General features: G+C 34.7%; 1 protein-coding gene across 11 annotated transcripts in view; it reads right to left on the reverse strand.

The window, feature by feature from the left end:
- The window catches only part of CDC42BPA (CDC42 binding protein kinase alpha), a gene marked incomplete at both ends in the record, with an annotated part of 264,693 nt that overhangs the window by 64,445 nt on the left and 175,081 nt on the right, over positions 1–25,167 (reverse strand). For 9 of the 11 annotated variants that reach the window (XM_084252988.1, XM_084252979.1, XM_084252986.1 and 6 more), the window contains 5 exons: positions 3,756–3,880; positions 8,224–8,329; positions 11,929–12,176; positions 22,143–22,253; positions 22,478–22,720. In XM_084252988.1, coding sequence (XP_084109114.1) covers positions 3,756–3,880; positions 8,224–8,329; positions 11,929–12,176; positions 22,143–22,253; positions 22,478–22,720 — 833 coding nt within the window. The remainder of the gene's footprint in view (positions 1–3,755; positions 3,881–8,223; positions 8,330–11,928; positions 12,177–22,142; positions 22,254–22,477; positions 22,721–25,167) is intronic. The other 2 variants (XM_084252980.1, XM_084252987.1) reach the window with 1 other exon arrangement.

Here is a 25,167-nt window from a genome sequence, read left to right on the forward strand (position 1 = left end):
TATTTCACTGTGTTCATATACAACATCTTCTTTATGAAATCACCCATCGATGCACCCTTAGTCATTTTCATAGCTTGGTTATTGTAAATAATGCTACAATGAATATAGGAGTACATACATCTTCACAAGTTAGTGTTTTTATTTCTTCAGCTAGATACCTAGGAATGGAGTTGCTGGATTGTGTGGTAGATTTATATTTAATTATATTTAATATTTTGACCCTCTATACTGTTTTCCATGTATGATGAACCAGCCTACATTCCTATCAACAGTGAATGAGGGTTCCTTTTTCTCTATATCCTCCTTGATACTTGTTTCTAGATGTTTTGATATGGGCCATTCTCACAGGGTTGAGGTGGTATCTTTTGTGGTTTGATTTGCATTTGTAAGTGATGTTGAATGATTTTTTTTTTATGTACGCAGGTTATCTGAATAATTTCTTTAGAAAATGTCTAATTGGGTCTTTTGCCCACTTTTTGATTCAGCTGTTGATTTTTTTGTTTGTTGGATTATATAATTACTTTGTATTTTTTGGAACTCGGCCTTGTCAGATGTACAACAGAAAGTTCTCCCATTCTGTAGGTTGCCTTTTTGTTTGTGATGGCTTCTTTTGAGATACAATACCTTTTTAGTTTGATGTTTTATTTTTGCTTTTGTTTCCTTGTCATTGGATTTGTAATCCCAAATATGTTCTTGTGGTAGATATATCCTGTAGTGTGTCCCCTATGGTTCCTTTCAAGTACTTAATGATTTCAAATTCTTTTATCCATACCTATAATCTATTTTGAATTCATTTTTGTGTATGGAATTAAAGAGGCTCTTTTTTCTCCATTGTATGGTCATGGTTCCTTTGTCAAAGATTAACAATCCATATCTGTGATCTCTGGGCTTTATATTCTATTCCATTGGTCTGAGCTGTTATTTTTGTTCTAATATGATACTGTTTTGATCACTGCTGCTAAGTAGACTAGTTTTATGTCAGGAAAAGTAATACCTCTCTATTTTTCTTCTTTTCTCTCAGGATTGTTTTAGCTATTTTCCTTCAGAGTCTTATAGTTTCAATATATAGGTCCTTAACCTCCTTCATTAAGTTTACTCAAAGTATTTCATTCTTGCAGTGTTTTTGTAAATGGTAAGTTTCCATTATTTCTCTTTCTTCTGATACAAAATTTACATATAGAAATGCAACTGATTTTTGTGTATTGACTTTGCTTCCTGCCACTTTACTGCATTTACTATTTCTAGTAGTTCTCGGGTAGTCTTTTAGGTTTATTATGTATATTATGTCATTTGCAAATAGTGACAGTTGTACCTGTTTTCCAGCATGGATTCTTTTTTATTTCTTCTCCTTGCCAAACTCTGGCTGAGACTTGCAATACTGTGGTCACATTGGACATCCTTGTCTTTTTTCATGATCTTAGTGGAAATGCTTTCAGCTTTTTACCACTGAGTGTGACACTGGCTGTGGGTTTGTCACACATGGTTTTTATGTTTAGGTAAGTTCCCATTATATTGAAAGTTTTTATCACAAATGGATGTTGAATCTTGTAAAAAAAATTTTTGCCATCTATTGAAATGACCATGTGATTTTTATTTTCCTTTTTGTTAATCTCTTGAAGGAAACTGATTGATTTGTGTATGTTGTCTAGCCTTGCGCCTTGGGATGAAGGCTGCTTGATAATGGTGCATGATTCTCTTAATATATTGCTGTATTTGGTTTACTAGGTGTTTGCTGAGGATTTTTGTGTCTTGATTCATCAGGAATATCAGTCTATATTTTTCTTTTTTTGGAATGGTCTGTTTGGTTTTGGGATCAGGGTAATACTGGCCTCACAGAATGTGTTGTGGAGTTTTCCACCCTGTTCACTTATTTTGAAGAGTTTTGGTAGGATAGGAACTAGTTTTCTTTGAAGGTTTGATAGAATTCACTAAAGAGGCCATCTGGCTCTGGGCTTTTGTTCTTAGGGAGACTTTTTATTTACTCTTTCAATTTCTGTGCTTGTGATTGGATTGTTTAACTGTCTATTTCATTCTGGTTTGGAAGAAAAAAAATTGTCCATTTCTTCGAGGTTTTCCAATTTGTTTGCAAAGGGATGTTCATAGTAGATTCTTAAGATTCTTATTCTTATCTTAGGATTCTTTGTATTTCTGTGGCATCTGTTGTAATTTTGCCTCTTTCATTTCTGATTTATTTGGGGTTTCTCTCTTCTTAGCTAAGGGTTTGTCAATTTTATTTTTTCAGAGAATCAGCTCTTGATTTCACTGATCTTTTAAGCTGTCCTTTTGTTTTCTATTTAATTTTTTTTATCTCCTTTATTACTTCTTTCCTTCTACTGAGTTATGGATACATTTCTTGTGCTTTTTCCACATCCCAAAGAAGTAGAGTTAGATTGTTTGAGTTTCCTTTAAAAAAAAAAAGTAGGCCTGTATTGATATGAACTTCATTCATAATCCTGCTCTTAGAGCATTCCCCACAGGATCTGGTAGCTTGTCTCTCCATTTTCATTAGTCTTTAGAGTTTTTTTTTGTTTGTTTCTTCTTTGATTTCTTCATTGACTCAGGGTTGTTGAATGCATTTGGCTTAGTCACTACATGCTTTGGCTTATTTGAGATTCTTTCTGTATGTTAATTTCTAGCTTTGTATCGATGTGATTTGAGAAGATGCTTAATATAATTTCTATTTTCATAAATTTTCTGAGACATGCTTTCTGTCTCAGTATATGGTCTATTCTTGAGAATGTTCCATGTGCACTTGAAAAGAAAGTATATTCATTTATTTTAGGAAGGTAAGCTCTGCAAAAGTCCATTAAACCCACATGGTCCACAAGGCTCATGCTCCAAGACACAGTTAGGTCTGGACAGCAGGATGTGCCCAAGTGGTTTGTATGTCCCAGTGTCAGGCTACAACCATAGCAATGGCCTCTACGGCTGCTGCCCAGCCATAATGGACCTGAGTTGCAAGGGCTACACACCCACTTGATAGTTTTTAAGGTGGTAGTAAATTGTCTCTTTCACAGTCTTCGTTTCTGCTATTGGGCCCATGAAGGTGCCCAGCCTGGCCACACATAATGACCCCTTGATCTCTTACTATTGGAATGGGGTAGTAGGAGAGCTTTCCTTGGCTGCACTGGTCCTGGAGTTCCAAACATCCCGTGTGGGACCTGCACATGTGAGTGACGGTACACCCTTTCTGAAAAGTTCCTCCAGGGAAATTCATAGTGACCTGGAGTGCCCCATCCTCATGCCATGGACAGTCAACCTAGAGCCTGTTCTGCTGGCTGGAGTAACTACTTTCTCTGTCATGCTCCCCTTCGCCTCCTCCCTGCTTTCCCCAGCAGCCTGCCACTAACCTTAGTTCATTTCCTCTGTGAGGCAGTTCTGGGATTTTGTTGGGAAACTTCTGAATCTTTCTTTGGACTAATATTTTTTATATTGTTTTTAGGGAAAATGTGATCCCAACCTCTATTCTATCACAATGTGGGAGAGAATAACATTTTCTTTTCTTATAAAGAAATATCATTTTTAAATGAAGCTGTATAAAGCTGATACGGGATATTTTTTGGTGTTTGGGAACAGAAAATACAGAACATAAATCAGTGATAAGTAAAAAGTCGGTAACATAATGCTTTTCAGGGTATTATTTTTCACAGCAAAAAATAAAGACAAAGAACAAGTTAGTAGCTTCCTGGAATTCATATCAACTTGGTCATATATGCAAAAATCACCCATAAAAACACATTTAAAAGAGTACTCACCATTGAATTATTTCTGTGATTTGGGCTTCCCAATGTGCAACTGATTCTTTCTTATCTGCTAGATCTTTTACCTCTTCTTCTAACTGCTGGTTGTGAATACTTAAGTTCTCATACAATGTGGTAAGCTGAAAGGTAGTTTTAAATGCATGTAACTTTTAGGAACAGGAATTCAAGGTACTTAAATGCTTCTTGTTAAGCCTGATAACTCACCATTTTCTACTCAAAATACTTGTCTTCCTGATTTCTTATTATGCACCAGTTTGATTACTGAATTTGGAACATAAGTACTTTGAATTCTTTTGCCTTTGCTTTTTCTCTTACTTCCTATATTGAAATTAGTTACATTTGTGAAAATTCTCCATTTGCCTGAAGAACTCCACAACTATGCCAGTAACATCTCTGAATTTTTTTTTCTGAAAATGTCTTTATCATCCATTAAAAAAATCCAAAACCTGGGCCTCCCCTGGTGGCACAAGCGGTTGAGCGCTGGGCTGTGAAGCTGCCCGCAGCCTCTGCAGCGCCAGTTCAATTCCTGGCCACTGGCGAGGGTCCCACATGGCACGCAGACCTCTCCTGCCGTGCCCATTGCGCCCCTCAGCAATGTATTTCATCAATCTGCCTGTTCTGTTTCCCGCTCTGGCTCTGGTGAATTCTCTCACCCTCCCGTGCTTCTGATTGTACCCAGTGCTTGTATAAATGTATAAATAAATAAATAAATCTTTAAAAAAAAATCCAAAACCTAATAAAGAATTCTAAGCATGAACAAAAAGTCAGTAGAATACAAGTCTATCACACAAATTCAACATTGTTTTGTTTATAATTCTTGTCTTCTCACCATTTTTCCTGTATTATTCTGAAGCAAATAACAAATCATATAGTTTTACATTTCTCATTTCTGTGTATCCCTAGGGAAAAAAGGCTCTTTCTTTTAAAATATAACCAATGTCATTATACTTGAAGTAGATAAGTTTCTTGCTATTATCAGATAGGTAATAATTATTCATATTTCTAGTTCTTAAAATATCAAAAAACTAAAGTTTATTGAATTGAGTAAAGATACCAGCAAGTTAACGTGGCTGAGTGATTGTTATATCTTTTAAGTCTCTTTTGTAGAGGCTCCTGTATTAGTTTCTTTGGCCTGCTATGACAAAATACCATGAACCTGAGTGAATTAAGCAAGAAATATTTTTTCTCATATATTTCCAGGTTCTGGGAAGTCTACAACCAAACTATGGTATCTGATGAAGGTCTGCTTTTGGTTCATAGTTGGCTGTCTTTTTTATGTGTCCTCAAGATGATGAAAGGAGTGAATGAGCTCTTTGAGGTTTCTATTGTAAGGGCATAAATCATATTCATGAAGATTTTGCCCTAATGACTAATGATTTCACCCTAATGACCTATGAATTTTGGAGGAACACAAGTATCTATTCCATAGCTGGTCCCCTTTAACATGTTTATTTTTCTTGTAGTTTATTTGTTGTAGAAAGTAGATTTTTGTCCCACAGATTTTTCTACAGTATAAATTTTCACCATTTTTGAAAGATTTTTTTGTTGTATATAACATTCTAGGTCATTTTACTTCATTTTATTTCAATATTTTACTTTAACACTTTGAAAACATCACTCCTTTATATTCTTGATTCAGTTTTTTCTGTTGGGAAGTCAGCAGTGTAACTTTTGCTCCTTTGAATATAATGGGTCTTTCTTTTCTGGCTGCTTTTATGATTTTCTTTGCTGTTTTTCAGCAGTTTTTCTAGGATGTGCTTAAGTGGAGTTTAATTGCTGTTTATCACTGTTAGGGTTATTGAATTTATGGCTAAAAGTTTCTCATAGGTTTTGGAAAATTATGAGTCACTTACTCTTCAAATATTGCTTCTGTCACAGTTTCTCTTCTCATGCTGGGAAGCAAATATTTGTGTATCAGACATTTTTATCATGTGCCCTGTCTCATACCCTCTTTTATATACATTTCCATTTTTTAAATGTCTATCCAAATTTAGTCTATAGAAAAAAATTTATGCTTACTTATTCCTTTCTTTGGCTCTTCCTAATCCACTATTAAAACTTTCTATTGAGTACTTAAGTTATTTTATTTTCTGCTTCTAGGAATTCTATTAGACCCTTATCAAGTGTTTACTTATATTCTCCATCATATCTTCTATTTTCTTGAACACATCATACACTTATTTTAAAGTTTTTAAACTTTAGAAGAACTATTTACTGAAGATTTGTTGGGGGTGAGGAGTCATGTAATTGTTTATTTTAGATTTCAACTGACTGGGTCAGAGGGTACCACACAACTGGGCAAATTTATTCTGGGGTGTTTGTGAAGGTTTTTCTGGGTGAGAGCAACATTTGAATCCACCAACTAAACAGATTACCCTCCCAAATCCCAAATGGATTACCCCATCCAACCAGCAGAAAGCCAAAACAAAAAGGCAGAATCTAGCAAGTAAGTCACCAAAGGGCAAAGTTTCATTCCTTCCTTTTTGAAAAAGGAACAAATTATTTCATGCATATTACTTCACTTAAACCTACCTCAAACCTCTTTGTCTTCTGAGAAGAAAATGAGGTCCAGAAAAGCTACCACTGCCAACTCTCACAGTAATTGTCTGCTTGCAATAAGGAATTTAAGTTTTGTACCTCAGGGAGTGTTTAAATCCTTGAAAACTGATTTTACCAGTTATTTCTTTGTACAGCATTACTGATGTATAATATACATACTATAACACTCACATAATGATAAGTATATGGTTTGCTGATTTCTAGTAAATGAAACATTTGTGCAACAATCATCTCAATACCACTTGAAACACTTTTGACTCCTGAGAAATTTCACTCATGTTGGTTTGCAGTTAAACCTGGCTTCCACCCAAGGTTGATCTACTTTCTCTGTCTATAGTTTTGCATTTTCTAGAAATTTTATATTAATGGAATCATACAGGTATGTTTTGTGTGAGGCTTTTTTCACTTATATTATTGAGGGTCAAACATGGTGCTACATATATCAGAAATTTACTTTTTTAACAGCTGAGTAATATTCTATGATATAGCTACTAGAATGCTTATCCATTTACTAATTGGACATTTGTATTGCTTCCAGTTGTTTTCTACTATGAATAATGATGTTGTGAATATTCACAATCAAGTCTTTTAAAAATTCTTTTAAGATTTATTTATTTATGCATACAAGAACTGGATACAGGCCAGAGGTGTAGGGGGTTGAGAGGATTCACCAGAGACAGAGTGGGGAACTAGAACAGGCAGACTGACTGAAATACACTGGGGAGGGGAGCAATGGGTAAGTCAGGAAAGGTCTGCTGTGCCATGTGGGTCACCTCCCTGGCAGGGGATTGAACTCGTGCTGCCGTGGCTGCAGACAGCTTCATAGGTTGCATCTTAACCCGTTGTGCCACCAGGGAGGCCCCACAATCAAGTCTTTTAAAAGGACTATACTTTCAATTCTTTTAGAGAAGCATTTAGGAGAATTTGGGGTTATATGGTAAGTATATGCATAACTTGAGAAATTTTGGAATTATTCTCTTAAGTGGTTATATCAGCTTACACTTTTATAAGCAATGTATGAATTCCAGATCCTCCACCTTCTTGCCAACCATCGGTGTGGTCACTATAATTGATTGTAGTCACTTCAGAGGTACAGAGCACCATATTGCTGTTGTTTTAACTTGTATTTCCCTAATGACTAATGATATTAAGTCTTTGCATATGCTTATTTGTTCATGTTTTCTTTCATAAAATGTCTATTCAAATATTTTCCCCATTTTTTCATTGGGTTATTGTAAAATTTCTTAAGTTTTAAGAGTTCTTTATATTTTTGAAAAAATTTATTTATATAACATTTGCTTGTAATACTATACAGAGTCCAGGAATACATTTTAGCACCTCAACAAGATTTCTTTATATATTCTGAATATAAGTCTTTTATCAGATAAATAAATTGTAAACATTTCCTCTGTATCGGTATCTTTTCATTTTCTTTATGTTCAATTTTTCCATTTTTTTTCTATTAAGAAATTATTTTTCTCTTATGCCTCTTTTTCTTAAGGATTCTGCTTGTAATGTCATATCTATGAAATCTTTGATTAATCCCAAATTACTAAGATTTCCTGCTCTTGGTAGGACCCTGCCTTAACTTAATTAGCCATGACAGAGGAAAATACAAATATGAGAGAAAAGAATGAAAAATGTAATAGGTAAAGAGTAAAATAAAGACTGGAAACTCAAAAAGTAAATGGGACAAAGAATAGGAGGAAATCCTCTTTTCAGGAAACTCCTATACAGATTGATATAACAAAAAATTACCTAGAGCATAAAAGCAAGCTTTACTTACTAGGTGGAACAGTAAACCAAAAATATATACCAAATATAAAATTACACCCACAGTTTCTTTCCACAATTGAGCATCTAGTATGTGCTAAACTAATGTAAATGAGATTGACTCACTCACCTTATCAAGTTCACTTGTCAGTTTTTTATTTTCTTCAGTTAACAACACTTTCTCTCGTTCATACTGTTGCTTGAATTCATTTTCAAATTCTTCCCTTTCACTTTGACTAACCCAATTCAACGCATAAAAGGAAGAAAAAGAAATTGAACAAAAGGTAAAATAATGGTATCTTAGATTGGCTACTGTACCATATGCTTTATTCTGAAAATTCACTTATATTTTGATTGTTCCCAATCTCAATCCTTTATCTTAAAAGTCACAACCATTTTCTTTGAATTAGTAAATTGCTCTATCTGCTTAATAACATCTACTTTGTTTTTCAGCTGAAAATCTGAGGAAGACAGCTATGATTTGCAGTCCTCTTGGCTGTGCTCATCTTACTGGTTATGTACATACTAGAAAGTATGGGGAAATTAGTTAGTTAGGGAAAGAGGAAACTACATGAATCACATTTTAACCCTCAACTAACTCATCCACCACACTACTTGATTTCAACTGTTATCTATTATGCTAACAATCTCTGAATCCACATTTGAGAGGTAATGGGGGCCAGACCAAGTGCTTTAATCGGTGGATTTGCTATCTCCACAAAGATGTCACCCAAGAGCTTCAAATTCAACATGCCCAAGTTGAGAGAGTGCAACAGTTATCTACACTCCTTTCTTTTCTCTTACTGTGTGTAAAAAATGTAGCTCAGGTTAATACGTTTGTTGTGAACCTAATGAAGTACAGCACTACATGTACTATCATATCCTAATATTCTATTAGGAAATTTCTACCAGACTATAAGCATGGTATTATTTCTCCTATTATAAAGAAAACTAAGATAATTCTTTTGAGCTAAATCTCTCCATTCATTACTACCTCATTGCACTGCTTGCTCTTATAATTAAAGACAAAGTAACGATAGTGTCATCTATACCCTGTCTCCAGTTCTTTAACTCTTTGGATCCCACTGTAGGGTTTTTGCCTTTAATATTTCACTAAAATTGGGCCTCCCCTGGTGGCACAGAGCTTGAGCGCTGGGCTGCGAAGCTGCCTGCAGCCTCTACAGTACCGGTTTGATCCCCTGCTGCTGGCGAGGGTCCGACATAGCACACAGACCTCTCCTGCCGTGCCTGCTGCTCCCCTCAGCAGTGTATTTCGTCAGTCTGCCTGTTCTGTTCCCCGCTCTGGCTCTGGTGAATTCTCTCACCCTCCCACGCTTCTGACTGTACCTAGTGCTTGTATAAATAAATAAAATCTTAAAAAAAATATATTTCACTAAAATTGTTTTACCTAAGACACCAATGACCTTCACATTGCTAAACTCAACTGACACTAGTGCTCATCTTATGTCATTCGGACCTCATCTCATTCAACATGTAGACAGATTTGATATACTTTCATCACATGGCTTCCTGGACTCCAAATTTACCTGGTCTTCTTCCTGCCCTCTCTATCTACTTTGTTGTTTCTTCCTCATCTCCCAATTTCTACAGATTGGGGTATACAAGGTCTCTACCCTAAGACCTCTTTTCTATTTATGCTCATTTGCTAAGTGATTTCATGTAGTTTCACTGCTTTAAATATCATATGAGTGATAAATACTCCAGGGTTTTACCTCTAGCTCTGAAATCCACAGTGGTTTGAATGATAATCTACTTGACATTTCTACATGGGTGTCTAATAGACAATGCACACATAACTTCTTTAGAATGAACTGCTGGTAACATTCCCATCCCAAACTTTCTTCTCTTATAGTCTTCTCTCTAAGCAGTAGCTATTTACTCCTAATTGCCAAGGTCAAAAACCTCAGTATCATCCTTGATTCTTTCTCTTCCAGTCTCATCCCATACCTAGTCCATGAGCAAATACCATCATTTTTAAATCGAAAGAACACCAGAATTCAAACAGTCCATCCATTCTGCTACTATCCAGGGCCCAAGTCACTATCATCTTTTCCTGAATTACTGCTATAGCCTTTTCAATAGTTCCATTGTTTTTTCTCTTATCCAAATCAGACTATTCTTAACCCAGCAGAGTAATTCTGCTAAAACATAAGTCAATTTTGCAAATTTTCCACTCAAAATCCTGCAATAATTTCTGCTATGTTTTCACTCAGAGTAAATATTTTAAGTCAACTGAACGTGATATACAAATCTTGCATGATCTGGCCCCTATTACCTCTCTTACTAGTCATCCCCCTTAATTCTACTTCAGTCACACTGGACTCATTATTACTATTTTTTCATAGACTATATATTTCAAGAAAAGTTTTAGGTTTATAGTAATATTGAGAAGAAAGTAAGAAGATTTACCATATATACCTTTTGCCATACATCCCTCACTATCAATGAACTCCCATCAGAGTACTGCATTTGTTGCAATGGATGAATCTACATTGATACATCATTATCACTCACACTCCATACCTTACCTTATAGTTCATTCTTGGTGCTGTACATTCTATGGGTTTGGATAAATGTATAATGACATGCATCTGCTAATGGTGTTATACAGAGCAGTTTCATTGTCCCAAAACTCCTCTGTGCTCTGTCTATCCTTCCCTCTCTCTTCCCAATCCCTGGCAAACACAGACCTTTTTACTAACTCCATAGTTTGACTTCTCATTATTTCTTGAATAGAGTTGTTTTTCCCTGTGTAGAATGTTCTTTTCATACACCTGTATAGACACCTCCTTCACTTTCCTCAGTCTCTACTAAGAAGTCACCTTCTCAGTGTAATATTTTTGGCCATCCTATTAGATATTTTTATGATCTAATATGTTTTATATTTTATTTACCGTGTCTACTTCTTTCACAATAATAAAGGAAAACTGTAAGGACAGATTTTTTCAGTCTGTTCTCTGCTATGCTCCTAGAATGCACAGTACTGCCTTACATATAAGAGGGTCAAAAAACTTTCGTTGAATGAATGTATCAAACTAAAACACTCAGTCTTCCAACAGAACACTGACCTACATTCAGTTGTCAAAAATCTAAATACCTGAGTGTTGTTCATCAATTTCTTCTACTGATAATTTCTCACATTTGGCTGCTATGTCTTCCAGGTTGTCTTCTCAGTAGACTTTATGAATCCATACACTTCCATCTTCTCTCTCACTACCTAAGGTTCAGCCATATATCCTCTCTCAGCTAGATCCCATCTGCAGCTGCTCCTCACAGACAATAGTAGTAAGAATGATCTTTTAAAAAGTTAAACACAATCATATCACTTTTCTCCAGTGGCTTTAGGGATAAAGTCTAACTTTCTTATACGCTGCCATGCTCTTGTATCTATTTTCTTTCTGTCCTCATTTCTCACGACTCTCATATTCCTTTTTATGCTTCCACCATAGTGTACAGCTTTCCTTTACTGAATGGCTCATATTTTCTTTTCCTCTAGACTGCAGTCTATTCCGTCTATCCCTAGACACTTCCACTGCTAAAGCTTTCTGCTTTCTCTGCTTTTAGCTTAGAAATAATCTAGTCCTCAAAGTTTAGACATATGAAAGTCATCTTCTGTGCTTTTCAGTGGGTGCTCCTATACTCATTCTGTTTGTTTTCCTATCATGCTGTACTGCCATTTCCTATTTACCAATCTTGATTTGTTCTCCTTGAGAACTGGGACTTGTTTACCACCTATGTATCTCCAGTCCCATATATATATATATATCAGGCATTCAATAAATATTTATTGGAGACGTAAAAATTTGTTTCTTACCTCTCTCTCCTGTTTTTTTCCAATTTGTCTTTCAAAATCATAATTTCTTTGTTGAGAGCAAGTTGTTGGCCTTCTGAATCATGAAGTTCTTTCTTCAGATTTTTAATTTCATTTGCATGAATACCTTCTCTTTTAGATAATTCTTCTTCATAAAAGATACTTTTCTTTTCCAAATCAGTTTTCAGTTTGGTTATCTCTTGCTGATGTTCTATACTGCATATTCCTGGTGAGTAACTGATTTGTTTTTGCTATAGAAGCAATAATAACAAAGATTAGTTTATGTAAAGAATAATAAAATATTAAATATTAACTTCATTCTTTAATTAAAGGACAGTCCATATAACTGAACATTTTTTTCATAGTATCACACAAAAATAATACTTTATTAAAGCTATAACATTTTCTCTGCCATATGTTTAAAGTATTTCCTTAGTAGATAGTTATTGTGGTTGAATTTTAGTTTTCTTCACACCAAGACTGTATATTTATCTGAATTTTCTGCTGTTAAATAACTGTTTGACACTGAAATTTCTGATTTATATACTACTATTGCTGGTACATAAAGTGGGAAAAAAATCTAACTGCACTGCGTTTCTGTTGAGTAATGAGTGAAATATTACAAATCCATTTGTTCCTTTAAAGTATTAAATTGGGTGAGGGAATGGTAGAGCTGGAGTGTACAAAAAGGAAAAAGGCTTTTCCAACAATCTAGGGAGAAAAGACGAAGGTCTATTCTTACATATTCATATCCACTCTGGGAAAAAATGATAGTCCTGTTTGTGTTTAGGTAGTTCACTAAGGAAAAATCTGATTGAAAGCTATCTTTTAAAAATTAGGTTGCAAGATATTCTTAGTAATAAGGGAGGAAAAAATGCAAAGTTTAAAAGTTCTTCTAGGTAGTGGCTGAAATATAGACAGAAATATGCATATACAGATTAATAGCAGAGTTATTATTTGTTGAGCTTTGTAATTTTTCCATTATACTGTTTTACGTTATCTAGCTTCCTACGTGATAAAAATTTTAAGACTCAAAAAAATCTATGGGTTTATCTTAGTAACTTCAAATTAAATTTTGGAGGATGTTATGTCCTCTTCTGAAGTTAATATGAAGGACAAAAATGGTTAACACATAGAAAACTATGTTGCTCCTTCTAATTTGAGCACATAATTAATATGAAACAACAAAACAAATGCATCAATGTCAGCCTGAGAAAAATGGCTGTAGGGGGTACGTACTGCAATAGTTAATCATTGATTCAAAGTCTCATTATTAAGTGCCTACCACATACAAGGCCCACACAAGTCCGCAGTTTCTGAGGCAGCCCAGCGCCCAAAGCTCTGCTGAAAATGGGAAGAGCTACCATAGGTCAGGCTCTTGGTCTTATGCATCTACACTGACATCTGTGGCACTGACCATTCACCTAAACTACTTTTTTTTTTAAAGATTTATTTATTTATTTATAGAAGCACTGGGTACACAGTCAGAAGCGCAGGAGAGTGAGAGAATTCACCAGAGCCAGAGCAGGGACCAGAACAGGCAGACCGACGAAACACACAGCTGAGGGGAGCAGTGGGCACTGCAGGAGAGGTCTGTGGTCCATGTGGGACCCTCACCGGCAGCCGGGGATCAAACTGGCGCTGCAGAGGCTGCAGGCAGCCTCACAGCCCAGCGCTCAACCACTGCGCCACGAGGGGAGGCCCTAAACACTTTTTTACTTCTTTAATCACCTAAAGAATACTGTGAGCTGGATGATCTGTTTAGTAAAGTCTGGCTGTTGGGACGGGGGCAGCATGTACTAGATATTTCAAGCAAAAAATTACCCTGAAATCAAATCCTAACAAAGACACTACCAAGAAAAGTTACAGATTAATGTCACTTATTGATGAAGATGTAAAAGTCAGATAAAATGCTGACAAAAGAATTAAATCACATGTAGTAAAGAACAAATACCTACCACAAATAGGTTTTATTATAGGTATTGAAGGTAATTTGATATTAGCATATATAAATGCACAAAATTGATTAATTTTTTAAAAAAAGATTACAATAAAACAAATCCATTTGATAATCTAAGTAGATACTCCCACCCAAATACACATTTTTTTATACTATCCTAAATCCCACAATAAAACAAAACAAAAATGGAATACACTTATTCTCCGAACTTACAAAGTGTACATGTTTAAGCTATCAAGCAGAATAATAACTATGGGGGAAACATTAAAAGTACATAAAATACATTTAAGAATAACAACAGGGCCTCCCCGGTGGCGGAGCGGTTGAGCACTGGGTTGCAAAGCTGCCTGCAGCCTCTGCAGCGCCAGTTCGATCCCCGGCCACCAGGCGAGGGTCCCACATGGCACGCAGACCTCTCCTGCCTCCCGCTGCTCCCCTCAGCAGTGTACTTCGGTCCTTCTGCCTGTTCTGCTCCCTGCTCTGGCTCTGGTGAACTCTCTCACCCTCCCACGCTTCTGACTGTACCCAGTGCTTGTACAAATGAATCTTAAAAAAAAAAAAAAGGGATGTTTTCCCTCTATTTCTCTCATTTAGTGTTAGTTTTTAGATGTTCTGTCTAAGTAGCATGTAAAAATAGTCATAAAGGAATGCTAGAAAGAAAAGTGATAAATCATTATCATTTCAACTGAATATAACTGTTTCCCCAGAAAATGCAAATGAATCCACTGATAAGTATTAGAATTGACAAATTTGGGTAAAAAAAAATTGTATGAGATAAATACAAATGTGGTGCTGATATTAGCTAGACTTATTGTGATCATTGTGCAATATACAAATACTGCATCATTATGCTTTATACATGATAGTAAAATAATGTTATATATAAATTATGTCTCAATAAAAAAATTAGTTAAAAAAGATAAGCACAGGGTCTCCCCGGTGGCGCAGCGGTTGAGCGCTGGGTTGCCAGGCTACCCGCAGCCTCTGCAATGCCGGTTCGATCCCCGGATGCTCCCCGGCCACTGGAGGAGGGTCCCACATGGCACGCAGACCTCTCCTGCCGCCCGCTGCTCCCCTCAGCAGTGTACTTCGGTCCTTCTGCCTGTTCTGCTCCCTGCTCTGGCTCTGGTGAATTCTCTCACCCTCCCGCGCTTCTGACTGTACCCAGTGCTTGTATAAATAAATAAATAAAAATAAATCTTTAAAAAAAAAAGATAAGCACAAATTAATATTTTTAGATAACAGAGGAAGCAATAAGAAAGCACAGTAAAAGTTTTCACTGTTAATAGCAAAATGATCAAACAAAAACCACCAGAAACTAACACATACACACATATGAGAAAAAAACAACAGTGAGTAATATTTCTGATTTACATAGTAAAAAAAACTAGAAGTCTTTATAAAAGGTATAAAAAAGACTTGAATATAGAAAAGTACAAGTAATTAAAAGAGATGATTAAATATACATGTATTCAATATTTCTCAAATTACCTCTCTTGCAAATCTAACAAAGCTTTTTTTTAGTATGTGGGAAATAACACGGGGTAAGGAATAGAAACAAATGTTCTTTGTACATGGGCAAATATAAATTAGTAAAAGTACCCAAAAAAAATCCTGAAAAAGTAAAAAGAGTAAAGATAGGGAGAGAATTATCTTTTCAGATATTAAAGAATACTATAAATCTTTTTTTTAAATTTATTTATTTTATACAAAAACTGGAGTACAGGCCAGATATGCGGGAGGGTGAAAAGGTTCACCAGATACAGAGCGGGGAACAGAATAGGCAGACTGACGAAATACACTGCTGACGGGAGCAGTGGGTGAGACAGGAGAGGTCTGCCACGTCATGTGGGACCTCACCTGCCGGCCGAGGATAAACTGACACTGCATAGGCTGCGGACAGCTTTACAGCGTGGCCCTCAACCGCCTGCGCCACCAGGGGAGGCCCTAGAATACTATAAATCTAGAAAGGTCTCCATCCCAAAATAGTTTAATTCAATATATGAGGCATCTTTAATCAATGAGTAAGGTAATAATTAATAGTGTAATTAATAATTAACAGTGTAATTAATAAAATTGAAACCACCAGTTAGTAATAAAAGAATGAAACTGGTTCTCACATCATATTCTTTAGGAAACAAATCCCAAAAGGATTAGAGTTAAGTATTTTTTAAAAGAAATAGAAGTATCCAGAAAAAAGCTGAATTACATACTTGGCAATCTCTGAAAAAAGGAAAAGCCATGTTTTGAAGCAACAACACCAAACAAACACTAAGGGAAATTAAAACAAATCTTTAATTTTAAAAATAAATAAGACCAAAATTGAAGGACAAATGATAAATTGGTAAATAAAAATATTAGAAAAAGTATAATTTTTACGATGCAAAGATCTTAAATGAAATAAGAAAAACACTAAATCTATAAAATTAAATGAGCATGATTTAAAGACATAGTTCACAAAGAGAAAACGATTAAACAACTTACTACTAAAGCAAGAAATATCTCTCATACTTGTAAAGATTTGTGGTACATACTGAGTGCTTTAAAATGATCTGATAACTTTATTTTTAGATATCTTCCTAAGAAAATGATACCAAAAGAGCAGTGCAGGAAGGTGCTCACAGGAATTATAATATTGCAAAAGTTAAACATTTAATATTAGGAAACTAGGTAAGTGGATTTTTTTAATAATCACTAAAAATGTGTTTGTGACAATTACATACTGAGTGAAAATGTTTATATCATAATATTCAAGTAAAAAATACATGTGTTAATGGCTGAATTGTATTCCCTCAAAATTCACAAACCACCAGTACTTCAGGATGTGACACTGCTGAAAAGTGGGGACTTAGCTACTGCATGTTCTGACTTACATGCAGAAACTAAAAATCTAACTCTGAGGAGCCAAAGTAGAAGATAATTGTCATGGGGAAATGTTGAACAAAAGGGTACAAAATTTAATATATGCAAGATGAATAAACTCTACAGATCTAATGTAGGCAGATGACCATGCTAAGAATACTGTAGTATTTGAAATTTGCTAACAAGTTAGGTTTTAATACATACATACACACACCCCACCACCACCACCACCACAACAACAACTTTTGCCAATTATACCTCAATAAGGTTGGAAAAATATTAAATAAAATAGAGTGCTTATAGATAGTTAAAATGAAGTTATTAGGGTGGGCCCTAGTCCAATCACTATGTCACTATAAAAGGAGAAATCTGGACTGTGGCATGCATCTCTTTCAAAAAACAGCAGCAGAGGGAATACTTCCTAAATGATTCAATGACACCAGCATTGCCCTGATACCAAAAGCAGAAAAGACATCACAAGTAAAGAAAGTTGTAAACCAACATGTCTCATAGACATAGATGCAAAATTCCTCAACAAAATACTAGCAAATTGATTCCAACAATATATAGTTGTTATACACTATGACCAAGTAGAAGTTATGTCATGTACCCAAGGCTGTTTCATCATGCTGAAATCAATTAATGTAGTACTTCATATCAACAGGCTAAGACATAAAAATCACACAACCACATCAACAGATGCAGAAAGAGCATCTGACAGAATCCAATACCCATTCATGATAAAAACTCTCAATGAAACAGGAGTAGTGAATAACTTCTTCAACTTGATAAAGAACGTCTACACAGAAACCTACAATTAACATATTTATTGGTGAGAAACTCAGTGATTTCCCACTAAGATCACAAACAAGGAAAGGATGTCATCTCTCACCACTAATTTTCAACTTTGTACTGGACATCAGGGAATTGGTATGACTTCTTCTTTAAGTGTTTACCAGAATTCAACAGTGACCCCATCTGGGCCTGGTGCTTTCTGTTCCGGAACATTATCAATGATTCAACTTTTTTGATAGAGTCCTTTTCAGATGACTAATTTCTTCTTGTGTGAGTTTCAGAAGCTTGTGTCTTTTAAGGAATTGATCATTTTTATCTAGATTATCAAAGTTGTGGACATATAACTGCTCATGGTATGCCTTTACTATCCTTTTAATGTCCATGGGATGTGCAGTGGTATAGTGATATTCCTTTTTTTTTTTTTCATTTCTGATATTAGTAGTGTCCTCACTCTTCTATATTCTTTGTCAAAATAAAGCTTATTACTGATCTTAGCAATATTCTTAGTCAGAAGCTTATTACTGATCATTTTAGAGAACAAGTTTTGATTTCATTGATTTTCTTTATAATTTTCCAGTTCTAATTTAATTGATTTCTGCTCTCACTTTTATTATTTCTTTTTTGGTTTATTTTATTTTGCTCTTTTCTCATGAGTACGAAGATGATTAATTTTAATTTTAGACCATTCTTCTTTTCTAGTAGAGTAGTGTCCTCTTATCCACAGAGGAAATGTTCCAAGATCTCCAGAGAATGCCTGAATCCATGAGCAGCACTGAACCCTACACATTCTGTTTCCCCCCCACATATACATTCATATGATAAGGTTTAACTTATTAGGCACATAAGAGATTAACAATAATAATAAAAAAATAACAATTATAACAACATAGTGTAATAAAAGGTGAAAGGTGGTCTTTCTCAAAATATCTTATTGTACACACATCATATTTTTGGACTACGATTAATCACAGGTAACCGAAATTGTGGAAAGGGAAGCCACAGATGAGGGAGGGCTACTGAATATACATTCCTGCTATAAATTTCCTGCTGAGCACTACTTTTACTACATGCCACAATTTTCAGTAAGTATGTTTTCATTTTCCTTTAGATCAAAGTATTTCTACATTTCTCTTGAGATATTTTCTTTGATGCAGTCTAATTTAGTAGGGGTCTGAGAATAGACCCTGTGATTCCTATTCTTTTTAATTTGTTAAGAATTTGTTATTGTTTGTTTAATGGCCCCAAATGTATGATTGTTCCTATGAACTTAAGAATGTATATTCTTCTAATGTTGGATGAAGCAGTCTATAGATGTCCCTTATATGCAATTTATTGATCATGTTGTTAAATTCAACTATACACTTAGTGATTTTATGTCTGCTGGACTGTCCATTTCTGATAGAGGGGTGTTGAAGTTTCCAATTATAATGGCAGCTACATCTATTATTCTTTATATTTCTATCAATTCTTATCTCATGCATTTGCTACTACATTTTTACACCTACACATATTATGTCTTCTTGGAAAACTGACCACTTTTACACTGAGAAACTTTCCTTATTCTGAATTCCACTGTCTGAAATTAATATAGCTACTCTCACTTTCTTTTGATTAGTGTTAACATGCTGTATTGTTTCCATCCATTCATTCTTACCCTATTATGTGTCCCTATATTTAAAGTGGAGTTATACATATCTTAAAGACAACAAAGAGTTGGACGCTGTTTTTTGACCCAATCTGACATGATTCCTGTTTTGTAATTGGTATATTTAGACCAGTGACATTTAAAGTAATTGCTGATATCTCTGGACTAGTATTTGCCATATTTGCTACTGTTTTCTATATGTTGCTATTGTGTTTTCATTGTTGTTCCTACTTTTGTCTTCTACTCCTTTCCTGTTTTTCATGCTTTTAAATATTTTATATGATTTCATTTCCTATTTTGAACATATCAGTTATACTTTTCTTAGTGATTTCCTGGAATATGCAATATGCACTCGCAACCAATCCAGGTCCGATGTCAAAAAACACTTTACTACCTCATAGATAGTCCAAGTACCTTAAAATGAAAGAATCCTATTTCCTCCCTCACATTTGTGTATCATAACTGTCATTCATTTCAGTTATATTATGCACATAGATAAGCATACATTATTACCATTATTTTGAACTGTATTATGTTACCTGTTAAATTTTTTAAGAATAAGAAAATAAGTTTTTACTTATTTTACTATCACTTATTCCTTTGCTGATGCTCTAGTATTATCAATCATAGCTGATTTAAATTCCCAGTTTAATAATTTCATCTGTGTCATGAGAGCCTGGTTCTGATAGTTACTATGTCTCTTCCAACTGTATTTTTTTGTCTTTTAGAATGTCTTGTAATTTTTTTGTTGAAATATGGAAATGATGTACTGAAAAGGAGCTGCTGCAAATAGGCTTTTATTAATGTGGTGATGAGGTATGGGTGCATGAAAGCTTTCTATAGCCCCGAGATTGAGTCTGTACCTCTGGATTGGGAACTTTAGACATCTTTGTCACCTTTTCTCTCCCATTTAGTTTGGGCGGGATGGAGAGGATGGGCTAGTGATGGCTATTTTTCTCTCTTCAGGTTGGTTAGGCTATAATAGAAAACCTAAGAGGTTAAGCTCTTCAAGTTGAAGAGTTGCTCTGAGAGCAGACCTTAACTAAGAAGAGTACATTCTGGCATATTTCAATCCCCTAATGGCATAAAGGGATTTTTCTCTGATATTTACTATAAGAAGTTGGTGGTAAGCTAGGAGGTAAAACTCATAAAAATATGGGACCCACAATAACAATGACAAGGTCCCCCTGGAATTTTTACTTCTCTGACATGTCCACATTGAGCCTACAGCAATTTTTCGATTACAATTCAGGTTTCATTATATGGTTACTGATTCCTAGAGAGGCTATTGCTATGATAAGTTGTGATTCTCTGTATTTGCCTGTTGGTCTCACCAAGGTGGGGGTGGCACTTTATCCTATGACATCACTTCTCTCACAGATATAAGAAGAGTTGGTGATTTTTCAATTTGTTTAGCTTTTTACTTGTTAGGATGAACTGACGACATGCAAGCTTCTTACATACTCTATTGGAAACTGACCATAATCTTTGGACTTTCTTTATGTAGAGGATCATATGGTCTGAAAATAGAGAATGCTTTACATCTTCCTTCCTGTTTGGACAATTTTAATTTCTATATCTTGTCTTATTTCTATATCTTGTCTTAATAATGTTAAATAGCAGTGGTGAAATGGGCATCCTTGTTTCATTCCTAGTCTTAGGGAGAAAGTTTTCAGTCATTCACTATTGTGTAAGATGTTAGGTGCCTAACTGTCTTTTACCATGCTGAATATGTTACCTTCTGTTCCTTACTTTCTGAGAATTTCTATCATGAAGGGATGTTGGATTCTGTGAAATGACATATGTATATAAATTAAAGCAATGATGCTTTTTCTCTTTAGGTTCTATTAATGTGATGTATTATATCAATTTATTTTCTTATATTGAACCATCCTTGTATTCCTTGGATAAACCCTACTTTATCATAGTGTGTAATTCTTTTAGTCTGGTGTTGGTTTCCTAATATTTTGTCATATATTTGTGCATCTGTATGCACTTGGAATGCAGTCTGTTCTTTTCTTGTGATGTTTTAATATGACTTAGTATCAAGGTAATGTTAATGGAATAAATTAAGAAGTATTTTCCACCCTCGTATTTTTGGGAAGGCTTTAAGAAGGATTGATGTTAGTTCTTTTTTAAATGCTTGTTTCAATTCACTAGTGTAGCCATCTAGTCCTGGACTTTTCTTTGTTAGGTGGTTTTTCTATTTGTTTGGTTTTGTCTTTATTACTGATTCAATCTCTTCACTTATGGGCTGTTTGAGATTTTCTATTTTGTCATGAGTCAATTTAGGTAATTTGTGTGCTTCTAGGTAAATCTGGTTGCGCTGTAATTTCATCTAAGTTAGTATGTTGGAACAGAGTTGCTCATAATACTCTTTTATAATCATTTTGCTTTCTGAGTATATGTAGCAAAGAATCTATTTTCATTTCTGATATTAGTAATTTGCTTACCCCGACCTTTCTTTGAAAGGTCAACAAAAGTGACAAGCTTTTAGGTAGACTAGATAGTCCAACTCTATAGGTGGTGTAAGTATTTCTTTAGCCACAGACTTCTGCTGAGGTGTTTGCCCATACCTGTGATCATCCTATCCCAACTAACATAAGTATTGACAAAGTTAGCTCTCAATCTCTCCTAATTCATTAACAAGATAGACGACCTCTATATCTAACCATGGTTCCTATGCATATTACCAATACATCTCTTCACAACTATTTTAACTCCTTCCTGCCAAATTTCTTCTCCCCATTAAATATAGTCTTTCTTTTCCTTCCAGCATGATTAAGAAGTCTATATCAGTTTCCTACTGGGAAGACTAAGAATTAAGAATAATAAGTTTGAAGGATAGCTAGCTTTTACTCTATACCAAAGACAGAAAGTACATAAACAAACACTCTTGGTAAGCCAAAAGAAGAGACAATTAGTTGAAGTTCATAAAATAAAATCAAACAATACCTTCAATCCCTCCAATTCATTTTCCAGTTGCTTAGAATAGTGCTCACTCTGTTCACGCAATTTTCTGTCTTTAGATGCTTCAGCAGCTACAGCTTCTGTATGAACTTCCAGCTTTGAAATGAAATGAAAAAAGCAGATTTCATGGTTTTCCAATGAAATAATTTTATCATGGGCAATTAGCTTATAATAGGAAGGCAATTCCTATATTGAAATTCATATTAAATAAAATTACCAAACTTCAAAAATTAAAGAATAAAATTTATATTATTTCACTAATCTATAGAAGCATCTTATCACTATCCCATGGGCACTACAAAATTTGCCTGTCTACTAACCTCTTTTTTGGCTCTTTCTGTTCTGCGCAGTTCTTGCCTTAAGCTTTCAACTTTTTGCATCACCAGGTCCACCTCTTCTTCCTTATCTCGGACATGGCGAGCAAGTTTCTGTTTTTGGGTGTGCAATTCTGTTAGTCGCTCATTGATCTCCATGAATTCCTGCATGGCCAGTTTCCTCTGACAGTGTGCATCTTTCAGCTCTTTGGATTGGTTTTTTAAGCGCTCACTAGCCTGGACTAGTTCCTACAGTTTTGTGAAAAGAATATAAGTTACCAATTCTGAAAGCTAGAGGCCAAATTTGGCCTTTAAAGTGCTACCATGAAGTGAAGAAGAGTCAAAATTATTCACCTCAGGATAAAATGAAAAGAAATTAACTACACTTTAACAGATAGTAAGAACAGGGTACTCTGTTTATAGTGTCAATTTTTTATGGTAACTGCAAAAGAACAGCTGATTTAAATTCTATACCTTATTTTCTACAAATAAACAGAGTATAGAAATATAAGTTGTGATGGTTAAAAGATTTTGTGAAATTTAACCCTTTGCACTCCGAACCATTTTACGATATTTTGATTTAATTTCTTGTACCATTTCAAGATAAAACTTCAGGGAAACATGCATGTCTCAAAAAGTTGCGTTGAAATAACCTCAATTCCCCGAAATCACTAATAAATTGCAATGTCCCCTGAGAGGGGACATCCGAGTGATATGCTAGAATTCCGATGTCCCCTGAGAGGGGACAGCGGAGTGCAAAGGGTTAGTGGTTATTTGTGAGTTTTTTTAAAGACTGTATCAAATGATTACAAATGATGAAAATAGACTGTCCTTGATGTGGAGGCTATGCCTTTGGCAAGAAGCTAAGAGAATAAGCTAAACTCCCTAATTAAAGAGAAGTGTAGAGGAGCTGAGGTAGAATTAGGTCAGCAGAACCCTCTGCCTCCTAGCAAAAGGAATTGCAAATCTTTGGGGGAAAGAACCTCACTGAAATGTAGGATTTTGTAATAGCACAAAATATGTGCTCACAACCATAGATTACTAAACACCCAAAGAACAAATCAACAAAAACAAACAACAATAAACAATAAAAAGAAAACCCAATGGCACTTGATAATTGAATCATCTATGAATGAAATGTCTGAAGGAAATCACAAAAATGGGAAAATGACCAGACTCTTAAAAAGATTTTAAGATTCATAAAAGAACTTTATAGAACATTTAAAAACGAAAAAAAAAAGGTTAAAATTAAAGATGACCCCACCGTTATAGGAAATTCTATAAAGTAAAATGAAAAAGGGAAACCAAACCAAGGAACTTAAAAAAATTAAGCCATACAATACCAAATAAAAGTAAAAGACCTTAAAAGAAATCAGAGAAAGAATGACAAATCACCTATTCTCCATCCTCAAAAAAAAGGGCAATGAGGTAATGAGGCTCAAACAGATATCCAAGAAGTAACAATAAAACAGTCGAAAATATTTTTAGAGACATGATGAAAATGATACTTTCAAGTATGAGGCACATGTAATAAAAAACTGACAGATCTTACCACAATCAGGTGTGCAGGAAAGGAATCTCTAAAGATTTATTTCAGAAAAATAAAAATGATTTTTAGATGGAAGACCTAATGAAGGGAAATGAAAGGCTAAGAAATTGGTAAAACTGGAAACAACCTAAGTGTCCTCCAAGAAATGATTGGATTTAGATGTGTAACCATACAATGGAACATTATTCAGTCATGAGGAAAGATGAAATGTTACCATTTATAGCAAAATGGAAAGATTTTCAGGGAATTATGTATAGTAAGCAAGTTAGAATAACAAAGATAAAAACTGGACATTTATGCAGTGGATGATCTGACAAAGCAAAATGCTAATAAAAATTAACACACTAATAAGCAAAATGAGGTTTCTTAAGTTAAGAGGGACAGAGGAGAGAGACAAAGGGGTTTAAAAAAATCCACATTGTGAATATAAGCAAACATGTTTACAAAGCTGTAATATAAAAATGTCTCAGTTGTAAACACAAAGGATATTGACTAGAATACTGGTCAAAAACAGCAAGGATGTTTCAAAGAGGTCACAGAGTTAAAGGACCCTAAATTGGGAGGAGAGGCTTAAGATACTAAAATTCAGATAAGTTTATATTAAATTTAGTTAATTATGGATGATAAAGTTAAAGAGTAACTGCCAGAAACTACTAGGACAAGTAGAAACTAAATGGAAATAGGAAACAACAATGAAAAAAAGAAATCCCTAATTAAAAATCAGGAAACAAATGTTACAAGATGAAAATAATCTCAGAGATTGTGTGCACAACAATGTGAATATATTTAACACTACCAAACTGCACACTTCAAAAATGTGTTATTTTTTTAATTTAATGTGTTAAATTTTTTGTTACATATATTTTAATCATAATTTTTTAAATAGCAAGAGAGGAGACCCAAAAAAGCATAGAAAAAACATAACAAAGAGAAAGCAAAAAGTCAAGTTGTGGAAACATAGCCATACATTAGTAATGCTAATCTCACCTGTTAAAGGCAGTTTGTTATACCAAATTATGAAAGAGAATCTAAACTTTAAAAAAAACAAGCATTATTAAGGATAGGGAACGTTACTACATAATTATAAAATGCAGTTCACCAAGAAGGAATGTCATTTTAAATTTCTGAGCATAAGATAGACTCAAAC

The sequence above is a fragment of the Talpa europaea genome (assembly GCF_964194135.1).
Source record: "Talpa europaea genome assembly, chromosome: 14".
NCBI lineage: Eukaryota > Metazoa > Chordata > Mammalia > Eulipotyphla > Talpidae > Talpa > Talpa europaea.